The sequence below is a fragment of the Limanda limanda genome, chromosome 8, assembly GCF_963576545.1.
Source record: "Limanda limanda chromosome 8, fLimLim1.1, whole genome shotgun sequence".
NCBI classification, from domain to species: Eukaryota; Metazoa; Chordata; class Actinopteri; order Pleuronectiformes; family Pleuronectidae; genus Limanda; species Limanda limanda.
This window is the reverse complement of record NC_083643.1, coordinates 18,773,966-18,793,617: the sequence shown is the minus strand read 5'-3', so window position 1 is coordinate 18,793,617 and position 19,652 is coordinate 18,773,966. Positions and strand designations below refer to the sequence as shown.

The following is a 19,652-nucleotide window of genomic DNA, read 5'->3' as shown; positions in this document are numbered from 1 at the left end:
GTAACACGATTTAGAGGTTTAATCCCAACAAACCAGCTGGCTGTAATGGTAATTGGAAGAGTTATTAACAAGGGATAAATTAGTGCTCAAAATCAATTTTCTAAATACGAAACGTTTCTTTTCCTTTTGTTGTTCACAGAGCAAATAACAAAGTGAATGGAGCCGCACACAGTGGACTGCACACTCACTTAACACATACCTGCAAATTAAATCTGATTACAGTACAATTATCCAATCACATCAAGCTGTTCCACATTAATGACACGAGCACTAGGCTACAATCATTAAGCCATTTCCATTTTAATAAATAATGAAATAAAAATTCACATCAGGACAAACACAACACAATCAAATGAATAAAATCAACCATGAGGTATTGTGTGGTCACTGGTGGAGATGCATTTACTTTCCCTTTTTAACTTGTTCAACTGTAGATTCTAGCATGTGTGAGAGCAGTTAACATATTTTCTGAAAAAAAGAAGAGGAGACAAATCCTCGAAACTCTGCACAGATCAAATAGCAACACACGTGCTAAATATAGCAACGGCACTCTATTTTCTCCTGACTAATATTAACATCTCTCATTTGCTTCGGAGAGACATACAGGCAGTGCCAAATATTACTAAAACAAGAGAAAAAATCAGACATCACAAGATCTCAACTCAAGGTGAAATTAACCTAAAGGCTTGACAGAAATAATATCAGGCTGTTACAAAAATATATACACGGCAGTAACGTGAGCATGAGATTAAGGCAACAGAGTTTGTAAATCAGATGTCATATCTCAGTTTTCCAGTTAGGATAAAAAAGGCAAAGATAATGTTTACAGATGGTGAAGAATTCACAGCATGACAGACTTGATGTATGACTGCCCCCTATTGTTTAAACTTTTGCATTATATTCGTATAATCTTGCACCAAAATCGCTCTCTCCCATACACAACACACTCACAGGTTTGCACAGCTATCCTTATGAGGACTTTGTATTGACTTCCATTCTATGTGTGGATAGCCAAACCAGAACCTTATCCCTAACCAGGAGCAATTCATGACTAACTCAAACCTTTTTAACCAACCACAATTCACATCTGACACTGACCTTCACCAGGAGCTCAGAAAATAAATTTTGCCTCATTAGGACCAGGTATATGTCCCCATGAGGTCTACTGGTCCTGACAAGGTCAATGCGCACGCACACGCACACGCACACGCACACAATCAGTGCCTTCAAAATAACCTATATATGCATATTAAAGTGAAGCTTTACATTCTGTGTTGTGTCATTTGGCTTAAAAGCAACTCAATTCTGTGAAAATAAAGAAAACTTACCAGCTCTAACGTAATAAACATCAACACTTAATGTGATTGTAAGCAATTATGCATGACCTAAAATGTGGCATGCATCTTCTACAATACCTTATTTCAAGTTGTTTAAAATCAGCAATAAAAATCCTTCATTCCTGTACATTTTTTAAACAATCTCTTCTTCTCTCTCTCTCTGTTTCTCTCTAATCAGACGCTGCTTTGGTCCTGTGGTGCAGCGCGGAGACGCTCAGACCTTCAGGATGGCCTCAGGCCAGAAGGGGGACTCGTGCTGCAGAGGATTACGACGGGGGAAGAAGGTGTGCTGGAAGTCGTAGTTGAGCAGGCAGCTGATGGAGGCCATGTAGATGTCGGCAAAGCGCGACAGTCGGCGTGAGAAGTACGTGGGGTTGTGGTAAGTGCGGAAAAGACTCCCAAACTGGGGGTTGAAGCTGTCCTTCGTCTGTGGCCTGCCATGAAAACACATTCATAAGCATTTGGTTTAATCAGTTCTACAAGAGCTCGTGAATTATTGACCTGCTCATGAATGTCAGAGTAATTATCTCTGTTACCTCATGGCCTCTCTTTCCCTGATCCACTCCTCAACGACAGCTTGAGACGCCGGATCCCTGTGCACCTGTCCGGGAGAAGTGCGAAGAAGTTGAGCACATAAAGTTGAGATAAATAAATCCAGCAAGGAAGTCTGACACACAAGTCTCCTAACCTGCATCTGCTCGATGAGTCCAGTCAGTGCCTGTAACCAGGTCATCATGTGCACATACTCCTCTGTGTTCATTATCTTGATCTCTTTCCTCAGCTCAGGGATGATGGCACCGGTTCTCCAGCCATGTTTCAGTGTTAGATCCTGAAGTGAAACAGACCCTGAAATCAGTGTTGAACATAGAAACATTGTGTACAGCAAGATTTGTTTTTATTTGTTTGGCTGGTGTTAGGAATGCGTCTAAAGTAAGAAATAATTAAGCAACAAAAGTCGAATTACTACCATATAGGCCTCCACATGCCAGTGCAGCTCCAGTGTAAATACATTTTTTGTATATATTTTGTTAGGTCACCGCGACCTTGGCCTTCGACCATACAAATCGAATCAGTTAATCTAGGAGCCTAAGTGAACATTTGTGCAACATTTGAAGGGAATCTCTCAAGGTGTTCCTGAGAAATTGTGTTCAAAAGGTAAAAGAATGTGCATGTGAGGTCACAGTGACCTTGACTTTTGACCTTTAACCACCAAATCCTGTTAATAAGAATGGGATAGACATCCTGAAAACATGCCGCTTTCGGTCACTGGCTGTCTCCGGCACAGAGTCATAAAAACAGGGGCCTTTATAAATCATTCAATCGGGTGTCAGGCTCAAGATATACACATACAGTCACAGAACTATTGTATACTGCAGCACACAGCGCTCACAGCTCAACATACAGCCAATGCAACACATCAGATCAAAGAAAATAGACTTCAAGCCTTAATCCCCCTGGTTGCAATTAAGTGCCTAAATCCATGGTGAAGAGTAGCCCGTTAGATGGCCAGGGCCAACAGTATCAGCATCATTAAAACCGAAGCACATCTGTTCCATCAGTCAAACCTGAGATCGAAAAACTACATTGTAATGGATCAGCGGAATGAGAATATCCTTTTCAATTGTTCCCTCGATCCCGCCCCCGTGAGATGCCTCTGCTCTGTTTCGACTTACAGTAATGATCTCGTCCCACAGCCACTGAGGGCGACTGTAAACCGAGAGTGAACTTCACACGCCGTGTTCCATCGCAATAAATAAGCAAGATGATATGTTTGACACCTGGCTGCCTGCCAACAGCGAGGGCATTATGCCAGAGACGTAGAACTCTGACTTTCATGATCGCCATTTATAGCTGATCAGACACATGTATAAATATGCACGTTGTTAGAGTGAATTGTTATGCAGTTAAAAAAACAACACGATGCTGGTTTGTTCAATGCAGATGTGGAGCAGCTGTTTTCAAAAGGTAAAGGGGATACCACTCTATAAGTGATGTCTGTCATTCTATGAACAGCTCCGGCAACTGAGGTTAATAGATGAAGAATTTTTATTTCATTCATCACATCTTCATTAAAATATCCAGAGAGGCTGTATGTCACTCCAAACATATTCTGGAACTTTTCGTTTTATCATTTTACGGCAGGTCGCCACACACTGCAAATAAATCTCTGCAAATAAGACAGTGTGCCAAGGTCTGGTCCACTTATTTCTCCCCCGAAGCACCTGTCAGTTAACAGATGGAAAAAGGATTTTTCATTTGTGAATCAAGGCTGGGAAATGGTCCTACCGCCCACCTAGAAAATGTCTGAGTGTGCCCAGGTGAGAACACACATGAGGAATGTGTTTCTAACATGCAAAACTGAAAAAACAAATCAAAAGGAACACTACATAAACATGGTGTTAAGTAGGAAAGACGAGATTCGAGAGCTTTTGCTGATAAGGGCCAACACCAGTGGTGATGTTCTGTTAACAAAAACAGAACAGCCTTTATGCGTCATGTTCTGCTCCCTGCATGCTCTACACTGACGTCACTCCTCCCCTGAATGTTCCTGATATTTCCCCGTTGTTCTGTACACATCTGAGCCGGAAAATCTCCTGCTGTGTTCTTCATAAGTGAAAGGCAAACTCGGCAAACACCACAGAATATCATGAGGTTATATTTATCCCTTCACTCTACATATGTGTGGATGCTGCTTACTGCCAAGTCGCTGTAGATGTGATCACCAAAGTACAGCACTTTGGATCCTCTCCAGCCGGTAAGTCTCAGGAACTCATAAAGGTTTCCCTGCCATGATCAAACAACAAATAACAAAAGTCAACAACAGTGCTTTTCATCGATGTTCATGCTGCATTAATATGTCAGAAATGTTTATCTAGCATGACGTGGTAATTGCCTAGCGCCACACCTGTTTGTAGATCTGTCCTTTTTCCAGCTTGTGAATCCTGTCCCACAGCAACGCACCTTGGTCTGTCACTCGCCTGAAAGGTCTACGAAGAGAAATAAACAAAGACAGATATTAAAACGTTTATATATATATATATATATATATATATATAATATGATCTAATATATATATTAAGAGCTCTAAGGAACACGTACACCTTTAATGTTTACACCATTGATTTACAGTGTTTAGGTTTATTAGTGACTGCTGATCGTGTGGTCCAGTGAGACCCCTAGTGGGCTAGAAGAGGAATAACATGGACATGCAGACTTACTTTCTCCTGTCGTTGAAGAAACTGGGTTTGTCGGCCTGAACAATAACAACATCAAACAGGTCCCTCCAGTCCTTCCCTACAATGAAGTTCATTCCTCGGTCCCTAAGGAAGACAAACAATCCAAATATCACCACGTCAGCAGCATCTTGAAGCTCATCATGAGGTTACAAACACGAACAATCCACCTGATTCAGCAACATGCAATGATGATGCAAACATCAGCAATAATATGTCCATCTGCAACTGTGTTAGTGTGAAACTCAATGAATCCGCATTGCTGTTTTATATCTGGCAATCACATGTTTTGTTGCTGTGATGACTGATGCTGTGGTTTAATGTTGGATAGACAGACCTGGGGCCTCATTTATAACCGTTGCGTACCCACAAAGCAGGGCCTGAAAGAGCAACAGCGTTATTTGTGACTTTAGTTATCATACAGTGTGCGTGTGCATGTCGTACTTGATAATACATGCACAGTGTTTGAAGATATGCAACTCCGCTGTTTAATGGAATCTGATCGTAATTTGCTCTAAGTTCTCTTATATCTTTTCCAATTAAAGGTTCTTATCGAACTGTTCTGTCCTGCGAGCACAAAAATCGTCTTGGTTTTAATGCTAAGGATGAAGTGGATCAATAATCTGGCTTCAGTTCACCACATCATGTCAGCATCATCATTTTCCTGTCTCCAAAATGTTTGTACGTATCGGTAAGAGTTAACGTAGAAGTGATCATATTCTCCCGTCAAGTTAGTTTTTATAGACCCCAGTGTTTGCATGAGAATTGAGGTACGCAATTTTCCGCAGGCCATTCGGTGCAATCACAAGATCATCAATCAGACCCAGCAGAGGATCAGAGTCAGTAAGCGTGTCTCAATTCAGGGGCTTCATCCTTCGGAGGCTGCATTTGAAAACCGATTGCGTCACAATCTAAGACTCTTTCAAATGCGGCCGACAAATGCGTTCCTTCACACCCTAGAAACGAAAGCCCCAACGGATCAGTCCCGGCCGATGCTATCACAGAATTCATTGCGCTTGAGTGACCAAAAAAACATTTTTCAATAAGGTAATGGCGCTTGATTATCATGCTTTAATTCAACCAAACAGCTAACGGTACACCGAAGGCACTTAAAACTTTCTTATCGTGTCTAACTGCAGCTTTGTTGCCAGGCGACAGCAATAAGGTGGGGGGGGGGGGGACCGGCTGGTGACGCCGATCACTGAAATCCTCTGTAGACCAGACACTTGTTTCGGTTCGGCCTTCGGGGCTTACTCAGCCCACGTAGACCACGTCCTCTTAGGCCCATAACTTATAATGAACTACGAATGTATTTCTAAGTCCTTTGATGTGTGTGTGTCTTTATGCCCATCCATAAAAGTGAGAGTGCCAGTTAAATATTTGTAGACCAATAAATTAATTATCCGCGACGACAAGCGCTTGCACCCTGTTTGTTCACACTTACACAAAGTCAAAAGGACTGTTGGTGATGAGGAACATTTTCTTTCCACTCTCTGACAGCTTCTTCAGCACAGCATTGCTTTGCTCAGCATAGCAAATGTATTTACCTGGAAAAGCAGAAAACAGAGTGAGACAGAGAAAAAACTAATATACATATAATAAAAACATATGTCACAGCTTCACTTTTCAAATCATTTGTTAACGTCATGGCAACAACTCACATGCAGCTGTATATATAATGTTTTACATTATTTCAAACAAAGTAATATAATCCATTACCAATATCTGCCTCCACAGCTCGGTACATAATGCCCTTGACGTGAACATCTCTAATGGCTTCCTGTGAAGAGGAAAAAAGTAAATGGCCCTCAGCGAGAAAGTTTTGACTTCAGCGACACAAAGTTTGCATTCAGCTCTCGTAGCACCACTTTGCTCTGTGTATAAACGCTTGACTTGGAGGCATAAAGAAAGTGCATCACTGAATACAAATGAAAACATGAGGAAAACAGACCCTGGAGTTAATTTACTTTGTTGACACACTGAGAAACTTAGTTTGCACCACATTTTAAACTGTTTATCTTGAGCTTTTAAGTGAGTGCATTGAGATGGAGATTTAAAAGGCAAACTTTAAAAGTGAAAGGATAATTTATTGAAATAATTAAGCAAAAGAAAAGGATAATGCCGAGTAGTAAATCAGTTTCAGTAAGAAAAAAAAAAAGATTAAGGAGTGGGTCCTTGAAAAGACAAGAGAGACACTTGTGAGAGAGAGAGAGTGTGTGTGAGGGCTTTTTAACGACAGTGATCTGTCAAACACGCTACGGTGTCGCACAGAATAGATCGGACGGCGTGACAGCTGCTCTCAGAGGAAGAACACACACCGCTGATTTCTCGCCACTCTCCCACTGAAGCACCCGAGCCACCAGAGAACAGACACAGATGGCCAAAAGCTTGACTAAATTTAGACGCTGGTTTTCAGAGCTAAAATTAAGATGCAATAGAACGGCTGACGTGTCACTGGACACCGCAAACAAGTAAATACATTGTCTGGCACTCGTGGCTGGATTTGTATTGGTTTTACACACACAGGCTGCTAAGAGACTCGATCACAGAAAAGGAGAGCCATGCCGAGTCCTGAGCACAAAGGGAGATCCCACCTTCACGTCTTTGTAGAGATGGACTGGCTCGTAGTCGATGTTGTGCCTCATGAAGAAGTCATTGACGCAGGACAGGAGGTTCATCTCAGGCAGGGAGAAGATGTCCATGAACTGTTTCATGGTGTGGCCGTGGGAGCTCTGCAGGACAGTCATTCACTTCATAAATAAGATTGTTGTTTTTATTTGTGTTGATACAGACAAATGTTGAAGTGCTCTTCACCTTTCCATAGAAGTCGCTCATGATCTCTAGAGGTACGTGGCAACCTTCATACATGGCAATTACTTCCTCATCAGAAACTGGATGAAGACCTCTGTAGGAGAAAGATGAAATGTGAAAAACAAAAAAAAACGTAGCCAGTCTATCTGCAGTTTGTGCAACCTCCTGAGAACATCGATAAAGAGAGAAAGGTATACGATTCTTAGTTTTAACATTGAATGACTGCATTGACTATATATTGAACATGATTACCAGTTGCCTTATGAGAAAAAACACATTATATAAAATTCACATTTTATCCCACTGCCCCTGGTATAAAACACAACACATACCTGTATACAGTTCCCTGCTGGATGTAGTGAAAAGCATCTATTTTCATCAGCAGCGCCTGTTGCAAAAGGGTTTTCATAAAAATATGCAAAATATATATTTTTAAACAAATGTTTCAGTTTTTTTAAGTTGGACAAAAAAAAGAGACCTTCTTACCTTTTGTACATCATAGTGAAGTCCTCTCACTGCAAAATTTGGAATATACTCGTACTTCCGCAGACCCTCTGGATACTAATGCACGGAGGAAGAAACGTCAAAAGTTGATATGAGCTTTGCAGATAAAGGAAAACATACAGGAATGGATCGTCCTCCTGTATTTACTGCATGTGGAAGAAGAATGTGTTTGAAGTTACAGGTTGCAAAAAATGTGAAACACTGCACACACCCTGTGGTTAGTGATTAGAATGTCCCGGGCTATGTTGAAAATCAGGGTGTGGAGGTGGCTGGAGTAGAAGGCGAGGGTATAGTCATAGTCGAAGCCGTAGATCTCGATGTCTCTCAGGCTCATCTCGTTGTTTGCAAAAATGGTGTCGGGATTGACGGAGTTGGCGCAAATGGCTGGGATCAAATCTGAAGAGAGAGAAACGATACGGGTTACTTGGCAGTTTTGCAAGATTTTGACATGTTGCTATGACAGAAAGTCGTATCTTATTTAAAAGGACGGAAGTTCATCTGATAACGATGTTTGTTGATGGCGATGGAGATGTTCAGAGCAGAACCACAACTTTCCAAAGATTATACGCACTCATGGATTAGTTGGTTGTAAACTTTGGGCAAGAGAAAGTAAAACTGTGGAGGTGTGTGATGTGCAAATTGTGATGTAGTCCATTACTGTTCTCAAGAAAAAAAAAATCATAACATTTTTTATACCGGCTGCTCATTTAAGGTGCAAGCACATTTTTTTAAATTTCCAATTCACACACTCTCCCAGGAGAGAGACTGAATAATATCAACAAATACGGGACATTACAAAATGTACTTTTCATTATATAAGGTTTGTTGTGTTGTTGTGATCACCTTTCATGCAAAATACTGTTAATAATATTTGGGTAAGTTCTTGTCTTGTCTCTCTATTTTGAATTCCTTGTATATACATATTTACATTTTCATAATTGTATATTGTTTCATAATATATATTGTATATTGTATATAGCTGCAGCAACTACTGAGTAGAGCAAAGTAACAACCTGCAGACATATCAGCAAACTTCAATCAACTAGATGTGCTTGTTGCAGGATCCTCAAAGGCAGATCTGTTTACATGGCTGCTGCATTTTGTTTACAGCTTGCTGCAGATCTGCCCATCCCACCTAGAGCACCACAGTCTACAGCTTACAGTGGGTTGCATGTGGGTTTGTTGTTCGAAAGGCTGCTGACCTGAGTCTGTGGAATTAGCTGCTGCATTAGTGAGCTGGAAACATGAGTCACGACAGAGTGATAAGACAACAGCAGTTCGTCCCTGCAGGGCTGTGTGTGCATGAGGTGTTTGATCAGAGCTCCTACCTTCCGTCTGCTTCTTGGTCTGATTGTAAACAGACCACAGTCTCTCCGTCATGTCCTGGCCGTGTGAAGAGGAGCTGCTGCGACACACTGATGCTCCATGCTGCAGCTGCTGCGGTGACAGGAGCTGGACCGAGCCGAAACTCCGTCTCCATGAGCGGGAGCTGGAGGAGAAGGACCGCTGGTGTGAGCCCTGCAGGACGCTACAGAAGACAGCCGTCCTGTGGAGACACTCCCGGTGTCTGAGGAGGGAGGACAGGGACAGGGACAGGGGCGCCATGTCGGTGAGGTGCGAGAGGAGGCGGCCCGGGAGAGAATCACTGAGCAGTCCCGGGAGAGTGCATGTGGCTCGGAGCTCCTCTGTTACCAGAGTAGCGCTGCTCTACGTCACGTCCGTGTTTGGCAACGTGACAAATCCACAGCCAATCAGTGTCTCGGAAACTGATGGGGAGACAGAAAGGCTTCCTGCTTTTCCACTAACTGACTGACAAGGCAGCTAAAGCATATTTTTACACAGCAGGCACAATAGATTTCCATATTACTGTGTGGGAATTGTTTTCAGGCAGACTTCCAGAGAAAGAGTCACAAGCTTGTTTTACATTTTATTTAAACATTTATTTCTCTCTGGTTCATTCTAATGCCACTTTTAATTCGTTTTTCAACCTCATAGTCAACATATATCAGGTAGTGTGCATGTGTGCATAATACGGCTTTATATTATTGTGAGGCACCTATTAAAAACTCTTATTCTGTTGCGCACGGCCAAATATAACTGACTATATTAATTGTGCTGTACTTAATTGCCCCCAAGGCTGCTGTTAAAGTTATTCGATATTTCTTCATTATGAATAGAAAAGTGGACTGTAAAATGTCCTACTTGTTATACAATTTCAGGGTTGGGACCCATCGGGCATCCCCCTGGGTCAAACAGCTCCGAGTGTCTCCAGAGGGATTAAAAAGTACAGCCACTTTAATAGTTGCATATAGGTGAATCTGCATATGTATCTGATTGTGTATAAAAGCATTTCAGTGATTTCAAATTAACCAGATACACTTAATTTAAATTAGTTGGATTTTCTGGGAGTAAAATCAATGCTTAGCTAATGTGGATGATTCAGGGTCATGTAAAAAAAAAATCATCTAATACTAATCATTATAATGATCTTTTAATCAAGCTGATGTGGTGGATGATTCAGGATCATGTTAAAAAACGAACAACATAACAGAAACCAGAACTCATATATGACCATAGTATGTGCATCCTAACCATTCAGCTATCAGGTCACCACCTAACCAAATTCATTTAAGATCATATAAAGCTTCAAAGTAAAAGGACCTGAGCACAGAACATCACCACAACTTAATTTAGTAAAAGTATATGTTTAAATCAAATTAAATTAAATTAATTAATTAAATTTCTAGGATTGCACTCCGATCATGAGACAGGTGTTTATGTAGATCAAAATTGTTCTCCAAAAAAGTACTCCTCTTCAATAAAACACACACACACACACACATACACACACACACACACACACACACACACACACAAACACACACACACACACACACACACACACACACACACACACACACACACACACACACACACACACACACACACACACATGCACACAGAGAAGGGGGTTGTATTTCTGTGACTTCAGACATACATTTATTTACTGGAGGCTCTAACCTACACCATACTTACTGCTTGCGTAACCCTAACCCTGACCTTACTTCCAATCCAAACCTCAAACTTAACCTAACATTACATGTCTTCACCTTCATGTTTAATGATTGACATTTATTTTTTTCTCCATAAGGAAGTCAAGTTTAGGTCCCCACAACCGGAGTAATACCTGGACCACACACACATATGCACACACGCACACCTAGAAGTGTAACAATAGCTGCTACTCGACACCTGTGGCCCGGATCTCCTGAGACAGGTTGAGCAAACAGAATGTGCACATTTGATAATATTATGTCCTCATCCATTCACATGTGACTCTACTACGCCATAATCTCAGATGGATCGTACGCTGTATTTTAATCCGACTAAATCAGCAGTGTCTCCCTGAGATGTGGAGCTGGCGTGTGATCATATCCCCATATAGCCTACTATGAAGTGTAAATAAAAAATAACAATACACTTTATTTATAGAGCACTTTTCAAAATCCACAGTACAGTTACAGCAGGAAAAAAAAGGATACACATCAAATGGTTATCAAAATGAATCAACATGTATAGAGGACTATATATGACTATATGTATGTCTCTATAAGGGCTACAAGAAAGACAATAGAGACAGAAGAATGGTGGAGTCAGAGACACAACAATCATGTCACTCTGCTGTGACCCCGCAGAAGAAAATCAAAGTTCAACCGACGTGTTGACCAATATTGTTTTCACCACGATGAGAGGTACATTTTCGGAAGTGATGCGCTGATCGTTCATTCTCAGCCAATGGTGTCGGGCCACGATTTTCGGGTCTCGACTTATGTTGAAGCAGGTGATTGGGCGACGCGGTGCCGTGTGCCTCGCTCTGATTGGCGGAGCGTTGTGCGTGGGGCGCAGCCATTGGTCGGCCGGCCCGGGTCTGACAGAGTGGGCCGCCGCTGTGGGAGAGGCAGCCTGTCAGTCTCCGAGCTAAAGGCTGTGCTGCGTGCGCTGCTCCCCGGCTTTTGTCTCACAGCAGCTCCACGCTCACGTCGTCAGTCAAAATGAAACGAGTCTGGCTCCCAGCGCTGCTCTTCGCCCTCCTAGCCTTCGGTGAGTAGCGGAAACATTCGTATCGCACGTTTAATCTCTCTATTACCCCAGGGGTGCAGCTAGCAGGGTTAGCCAGCGAGCTAACTTCCATTTCTTCCTCTCTGCCCTGCTTCTCTTTGTGACTCGTGACTGCAGCTTTTAAACACGTCCACTTCCCAAAGCTCAATGTCATACGTTTGTTACCTATATTTCTCAATTATTAGTCTACTAATTCATTTCACAGAGCAACGCCAGTATCGGTTCTTCGTTAGAGTCCTTACCAGAAGTTCCTAGCTGGAACACCATGAATGTTAATGCTGTCTGAAGCTAGCTAATTTGCTGCTGCATCCATGCACATCCATATTTTAGCCTGTAAAAGCCAGCCTTCCTAGCATCCTATATTACTTATGTATTTGTATTTATGATTTTCAACGTGTCTTTGTTCGATTCAGTCTCATTGAGATAAACCTGACATCCTGGACATTTCTCCTGCCATATCTGCAACTCAAAGTGTGCCTTGTCTTATATTTCTAACAACTGTTTTGTCCCTCTGCAGCTGCTGTGAAGGCAGAGGATGAACTCGACGTAGATGGCGTAGTGGAGGAGGACCTGGGTAAAAGCAGGGATGGCTCCAGGACAGATGATGAGGTGGTGCAGAGGTGGGTGGTGCTTGTGTTGGAATATTTCTTTTGCATATTGTGCCTATTGAATGCACTGCCGGTATCTTTATCAGAAAAGGTCGACTTACCTTAAGTTAACACAACAAGGTCGGCGTGACCATGCTTGTGCACACAAACGCTCAGAGCAACCTTGGAATTGTTAGCAGTGGCCAAGCTTTGCAGGATTTAATACACCCCCCTCGTTAAGACCAGGGAACCATGTGTCTGGCCTTTGACTTTGGTTATTGATTCCTAGAGCGGCGAGTTCTTGTGTACCATGGTTTTAACCTGTGTGTACATCTGTGTCCTCAGAGAGGAGGAGGCTATCCAGCTGGATGGGCTGAATGCAGCTCAGATTAAGGATATCAGAGACAAGTCCGAAAAACACGTCTTCCAGGCGGAAGTCAACCGTATGATGAAGCTGATTATCAACTCCCTCTACAAGAACAAGGAGGTGAGTAGGAATAAACAATATATGTTTGAAATACTGTTGAAAATATTCCAAAATAACCTCTTTTCTATTATGCCTGACAGTAAGGACTAAATTATGTGTTTTTCTGTTTCAGATTTTCCTTAGGGAGCTGATTTCAAACGCCTCAGATGCTCTAGATAAGATTCGCCTGATGTCTCTCACCAATGAAGATGCAATGGCCTCCAATGAAGAGCTGACCATCAAAATAAAAGTGTGTACAGTTACTGTATGATGCAATCTATAGTATTGATGTAAACAGCCCTTGCATTGTTGGTAATTTGTCTGTCTTCTTCCCATCTCCAGTCTGATAAGGAGAAGAACATGCTACACATCACTGACACTGGTATTGGAATGACCAAAGAGGAGCTGGTGAAGAACTTGGGCACCATCGCCAAGTCCGGCACCAGCGAGTTCCTCAGCAAGATGACAGATGCGCAGTCTGAGGCAGAGTCCAGCTCGGAGCTGATTGGCCAGTTTGGTGTGGGTTTCTACTCCGCTTTCCTTGTTGCTGACAAGGTCATTGTGACAACAAAGCACAACAACGGCACTCAGCACATCTGGGAATCTGACTCCAACGAGTTTTCCGTCGTCGAGGATCCCCGAGGGGACACGCTCGGCAGAGGAACCACCATCACGTACGTTAACAACTTGTTTTACCTTTTGCTAAATGTTTTTGATGTCATTATCAACTGCTGTTCCGCCAGTCCAATAGCAGATTGCACATCCCCCATTCTGTTCCCAAATCAAATCTATGTACTCTATGAATGTCCATTCATTACAATTTGCATGGAACCATTATACTTACTCATACCTTCAATGCTACTCTCCTGTTACTACTCTAGTCTCAAATGTTAGAATACTATTGACCCTAAAATTTAATCTTGCTCATCTTCTTTCTGACCGCAGGCTCGTCCTGAAAGAGGAGGCGTCAGACTATCTGGAGCTTGAGACCATCAAGAACCTCATCAAGAAATACTCTCAGTTCATCAACTTCCCCATCTACCTTTGGGCCAGCAAGGTAAGACATTTCCTTCCACACCTTGACTCACACTTAATCCCAGGTATACCTCTATCAGGAAACTTGCAAATATGGAAGTGGCATTTCATCTCTTCCTCTCTCCATGGCAGACTGAGACAGTTGAGGAGCCCATCGAGGAAGATGCTGAGGCAGCAGATGAACCAGAGAAAGAGACACCTGAAGAGGAGGCTGAGGTAGAAGAGGAGGAAGAGGACAAAGACAAACCAAAGACAAAGAAGGTAGGATGTTCATTAAGTAGTGGTTGATGTAAATTGGTTAAATAAATTGATCTTATTGTTTGAAAATGTATATTTGTAGGCTATTTTTGAAAATGTTTTATCGTGTTTGTTGTAGGTTGAGAAGACCGTGTGGGACTGGGAGCTGATGAATGATATCAAGCCCATCTGGCAGAGACAAGCTAAGGAGGTTGAGGATGATGAATACACAGCTTTCTACAAGACCTTCTCTAAGGTAAATGCCTCAACAGAAACTCTTATGTTGTACCTCAGTGTAGATTGACCATGTGCATTGAAGACTCAACCGGTATTAAATTTTAAGTTACTCAAACAAATGTTTTCTCTTCCAACAGGACACTGAAGACCCTCTGGCTCACATCCACTTCACAGCTGAGGGTGAAGTCACCTTTAAGTCGATCCTCTTTGTGCCGACTGCAGCTCCCCGCGGCCTGTTTGACGAGTATGGCTCCAAGAAGAACGACTACATTAAGGTATGTGACTCATACAGTATTCAGTCTTCATTTTAAGGGATCTTATGTGCTTAAAGGATGGTATTAAGGAAGTTCCACTTAACTTACGAACATGAAACCCAAAGTCATTCACAAAGCAGGATTCAAACACACACACAAACGATTTTGCAAGATTAGAATGTACAACGACAAACAATACAATTGTGATTAAAATTCAAGTCAAAACAACGGATTTAACAGCAGTGATTTATAATTAAGACTAAACCAAAAGCTTCCAACATTACTCCAAATTATTAATCAGCTTCATCAGCTCCAATTGTAAATAAATGTCTCTTTCTGTCACAGCTTTTTGTCAGAAGAGTTTTCATCACAGACGACTTCAACGACATGATGCCCAAGTACCTGAACTTCGTCAAGGGAGTGGTAAGTGATTTTTAATGCTAATGTTATGGCAGAGCAGTGTACTATTATGACCCGGACAGACATTGATGTAATGTCGCCAGCATTGTGATTAATGTATATTTATTTTGCTAGGTTGACTCTGATGACCTCCCCCTGAATGTGTCCAGAGAGACTCTGCAGCAGCACAAACTGCTCAAGGTGAGCTTCACAGCTAAAATGAATACATCTCAATTCCACTTATTTTTCTCTGTAATTATACATGTCCCATTTTTTATTTATTTGGTCTTTTAATCATGGAAACACAAACATTTATTGAGCACATTTCAAATTAGAAGTCTGGGAAAAGAAGGGGAACAAAGTAAAAGTTCTAAACCATTACATGTATTATAAGTGGAAACTGTCAAATAATGAATTGCTTATCTTGTCTGGGTTCAGGTGATTCGTAAGAAACTGGTGCGTAAGACTTTGGACATGATCAAGAAGATCGCAGAGGATACGTACAACGAGAAGTTCTGGAAGGAGTTTGGAACCAACATCAAGCTGGGTGTCATTGAGGATCACTCCAACAGGACCCGACTGGCCAAACTGCTGCGTTTCCAGACCTCCAACAGTGAGACAGTCCAGGCCAGCCTGGAGGAGTATGTTGAGCGCATGAAGGAGAAGCAGGACAAGATCTACTTCATGGCTGGAACCAGCAGGAAAGAGGTGAGAAGGGAGTTGGAATGATGATACAAACAATTCAAAACTAAATATTGTAAATTCCAAGAAGGAATCACACCACTGATGAACTGTTTTCCTCTTCAGGCTGAGGCTTCACCTTTCGTCGAGAGGCTGCTGAAAAAGGGCTACGAGGTTATCTACCTGACTGAGCCTGTGGATGAGTACTGCGTTCAGGCGCTGCCCGAGTTTGATGGAAAACGTTTCCAGAACGTGGCAAAGGAGGGCATCAAGTTCGACGAGAGCGACATGGCCAAGGAAAAGCGGGAGACCCTGGAGAAGAGCTTTGAGCCTCTTACCACCTGGCTGAAGGACAAGCCCCTGAAGGACAAGGTAGAGATTCAGTTGTTCAAATTCAGACCAATGGGAACGGAGTAGCAGCCGCTGAAGTGATAGTTTGGCTGCAGTTGCTTGGTTACGTCTGTTCCCTCAGCCTCATTATTTCATATCCTGGCGTCTTTCCCACAGATTGAGAAGGCCATCCTCTCTCAGAGGCTGACCAACTCCCCCTGCGCTCTGGTTGCCAGTCAGTACGGCTGGTCAGGAAACATGGAGAGGATCATGAAGGCCCAAGCTTACCAGACAGGAAAAGACATTTCCACAAAGTTAGTATTGATGATATTTGCGTTCAAACACTATATGCTCATTTTCACAGTTGTTAAATCTAAATCTAGGAGATGTTTTTGGTCAGCTTGCATTTTTAGGTTTGTATAGTAATTCCTCTCTCTCTTCCTCAGCTATTACGCCAGCCAGAAGAAAACATTAGAAATCAACCCTAAACACCCTCTCATCAAGCAGATGCTCAACAGGGTCAATGTAAGTTTCACCACTATGATTTAACTATTTTGATTGTGCCATATAATGTGATTTAGAAAATAATGTGAGTCATGTTTCTCATCAAGCAATACAATAAAATACATTGCACATCTCATATGGGAACATGGTAGTTGAATTAATAATCTGAATAAAAAATCTTCCCATCCCTGCAGAGAATCAATAATTTATTTCCCTTTGTCCCTCAGGATGACGCTGAGGACCAGACTGCATCCGATCTGGCCGTGGTTCTGTTTGAGACGGCCACGCTGCGCTCCGGCTACCAGCTGGTGGACACTAAGGCTTACGGAGACAGGATAGAGCGCATGCTTCGACTCAGCATGAATGTACCTCTGGATGAACAGGCAAGTCAAGGCCAGCTGCCACATACTGTTACTTTGCATATGCATAGCAAGTGGTTTCTAGTTTCAGTTTCAAGTCATCTCCTCCAGAGCCAGTGAACAGCTTGTGTCTGATTTTATTAAGCAGTGTCTACATTCCCAAACCCTGTCTTCTTCATTTTGCCTAGTAGTGTAATTATAGGTTTGTCTGTTAAGTGATACTTGTGTTAAAAATCATGTCACTGTTCTACAGGTTGAAGAAGAACCAGAGGAGGAGCCAGAGGAGGAGCCAGCCGAGGACGACTCAGAAGATAAAGATGAAATCGTAGACGACGATGACGATGAAGAACCGGTGAGAGCACTTAAATAGAATTGTGGCATGTTGACGATGTAAAGAATTCATATTCTGGAATATTTACTCATCACTTTGATTTTGTTCCTCTGCAGACACAATCTGACAAAGATGAACTGTGAAGCACTGAATGGAAGAGCGCGTTAACAATGGAGCTGGACAGTTTCTCCAGTGCCATTGTGGTCGTTATCCTGGGAGGGGTCCTCGGGGTTTGGGTTTTTTAAGGGAGGGCGTTGTTTGTTTGTTTGTTTTTTTTATTTTACATTCCTCATGACTGTAAATTTGTTAATATTTAACTGACTTGTTTATGGAAAGATGCGATCCTGTCTCTTGATCGAATAAATATCTCCTGGAAAAAGGAGCAACAGTTTTTTTCTTTTTTTGTGTGAAATGCACTGTAGGTGAACGACCTGACTTGGAGTTGTAGATGACATGTTTTCAGAAGTAAAGGCAGAGCAAGCAACATTGCTATCAATCAAAAGCAACATCAGATGATCACAAACCCTAGAGACCAAACTATTGTTTTCAGATTGCAAAATCGATCAAATGCTGAGGGTAATACTGTAAAATCTTACACAGGAACGAAGCCGTTTCTTGGTTATGAATGTTTATTCTGTGGAAATTATTGCTATGAAATATTCTCTTAATATTTTAATCATTGCACATCCTAAACGTCTTTTTTGCCAGGGGTTATTGTATATGAAAACCATTTAAAAACAAGCAATTGACATTACAATCTAAATCTGCTGCGATACTTCCTCAAACTTCAATTATCATTTGTCACAATCATCATCATCGCCAAGTTAGGAATGAAATGTTTGCACCACGTCAGTCCACCACTACATGCACCCTGTGTTACCCTGACAACGAACACATTCAGCTTTGATGTTGGGTTCACGTGGTTCATTATTTCTGATGGTACCATGGGCTGTCCAGCCGGGCAGCTGGACCACTGCTGTGCACATATCTGCGGCTGCTAAGTAACTACACAGGAGCAGGAAGAGAAAAGCTGTAATTGTGGAAGAAACCGAGGACGAATTATTATTTTATATTTTACTGCGTTATGTTTTCTTGTTGCACTTCAGTTTTAAACCTTTGCAGATTCAGATATATTGTGTTAACAGTAAGATCATGTTTACTTGCCATCACTTTCAAAAATGATAAAAGAAAACCATCATCAAAACTAACCCTATTTACATCTGGGGATTGTTGGGGTCATTGTTGTCACAGGTAATCGTCATGAATACAATGTGTACTGCATGGTTGATGCATCAACCGAATCAGCAGCATCTATGTGGCTTGGTATCACCTCTGAAATCATATATATTGTATCGACTTAGTATCTACTGTTCAGTGGGAGCTACTGCTGTTGAACTAAGAATGTTTGCAAAGGTTTTTGCAACAAAGTATGATATTTTTGTACTATTTAAAATGTCCAAAATGTGTGATACAGGCATCTTAAATATACCTACAGCTGTTTTTAATTCAAGTCATTCTATGGTTGCATAGTTCACAGAATAAAAAAAAATTGCCACCAGCCAACTTGAGGTTTCACATTACATTTATTGTGTAATATTACATATATGCCACAGGGTAAAACTGTTGATCTAATGCATGTTTCTTTATAGAGCAATACTTTAATAAGGTTGTAGGTGTTTATCAATCTGGTGTATACGAAGACCAGACATTAATCAGAACTGATCATGTAAAGACAAAATATAATGTAATGTAACACGGTTGTACAATACCATGCCATGTCCAGCAGGTGGCACAGTCACTCTTCTTGAAAATATGAATGGCACACAAAGATCAGTGTCAGTGTGTTACGTTTTAGACTCTGAATCGGCAGACAAGTTCAAATATGCAGTATGCGTTTAGTGGCACAATTGATTCTAAAATATCAGATTTCTTACTTTTTGGTGCAATACTAGTTTTATTTATTTCAGAGGTGTGACAATATTCAGCCATGTGGCTTCACGTTGTCCCAAAAAGGAAATAACTCTTTGTTCTCAGTAAGTTCACCACAATTTTAGAAATACAATCGAGATAAAACCTTATTCATGTTCACTATATCAAAGGACAGTGTTTTTTTGTACAAGTCATCGTGTAAGTGAGGAGGTTTTATCCCCTACTTATGATTTGAGTTGAGAATATTGCCACTAGATTGTAAAAAAACCTGATCCACCCTGATCATATTCAGCTCTGTC

The 19,652-nt window shown here is 41.7% G+C and overlaps 2 protein-coding genes across 2 annotated transcripts; one reads left to right on the top strand and one right to left on the bottom strand.

The window, feature by feature from the left end:
* Window positions 1-280: 280 nt before the first annotated feature.
* nt5dc3 (5'-nucleotidase domain containing 3) lies at window positions 281-9,566 on the bottom strand. Its single transcript, XM_061076587.1, has 14 exons — window positions 9,214-9,566; window positions 8,097-8,281; window positions 7,868-7,942; window positions 7,714-7,769; window positions 7,385-7,475; window positions 7,165-7,302; window positions 6,290-6,350; window positions 6,015-6,117; window positions 4,556-4,657; window positions 4,243-4,324; window positions 4,035-4,121; window positions 2,026-2,166; window positions 1,874-1,938; window positions 281-1,771 (listed from the first exon to the last, which is right to left on the bottom strand). The coding sequence occupies exons 1-14, from the start codon at window positions 9,488-9,490 to the stop codon at window positions 1,552-1,554; spliced, it is 1,683 nt and encodes a 560-aa protein (XP_060932570.1). The 5' UTR covers window positions 9,491-9,566; the 3' UTR covers window positions 281-1,551.
* Window positions 9,567-11,847: 2,281 nt separating this feature from the next.
* hsp90b1 (heat shock protein 90, beta (grp94), member 1) lies at window positions 11,848-17,815 on the top strand. The gene is made up of 18 exons (XM_061076585.1): window positions 11,848-11,986; window positions 12,522-12,624; window positions 12,937-13,078; window positions 13,191-13,307; window positions 13,400-13,731; window positions 14,003-14,114; window positions 14,225-14,353; window positions 14,469-14,585; window positions 14,704-14,841; window positions 15,166-15,243; window positions 15,355-15,420; window positions 15,658-15,927; window positions 16,027-16,272; window positions 16,408-16,544; window positions 16,677-16,755; window positions 16,962-17,117; window positions 17,347-17,445; window positions 17,541-17,815. Exons 1-18 carry the CDS (start codon window positions 11,938-11,940, stop codon window positions 17,565-17,567), a joined length of 2,397 nt encoding a protein of 798 aa, XP_060932568.1. The 5' UTR covers window positions 11,848-11,937; the 3' UTR covers window positions 17,568-17,815.
* Window positions 17,816-19,652: the final 1,837 nt, after the last annotated feature.

What these genes read in the sequence shown, in the direction of transcription:
- nt5dc3 (XM_061076587.1), bottom strand. Translation starts at nt 9,490, where the DNA reads ATGGCGCCCCTGTCCCTGTCCCTGTCCTCCCTCCTCAGACACCGGGAG. An exon ending in TTCTAATCACTAACCACAGG is followed by an intron (nt 7,943 to 8,096) that starts GTGTGTGCAGTG and finishes TCCGTGCATTAG; the next exon opens with TATCCAGAGGGTCTGCGGAA. An exon ending in TGAGCGACTTCTATGGAAAG is followed by an intron (nt 7,303 to 7,384) that starts GTGAAGAGCACT and finishes ACTGTCCTGCAG; the next exon opens with AGCTCCCACGGCCACACCAT.
- hsp90b1 (XM_061076585.1), top strand. Translation starts at nt 11,938, where the DNA reads ATGAAACGAGTCTGGCTCCCAGCGCTGCTCTTCGCCCTCCTAGCCTTC. An exon ending in TGAACTTCGTCAAGGGAGTG is followed by an intron (nt 15,244 to 15,354) that starts GTAAGTGATTTT and finishes TTATTTTGCTAG; the next exon opens with GTTGACTCTGATGACCTCCC. An exon ending in ACGATGACGATGAAGAACCG is followed by an intron (nt 17,446 to 17,540) that starts GTGAGAGCACTT and finishes GTTCCTCTGCAG; the next exon opens with ACACAATCTGACAAAGATGA.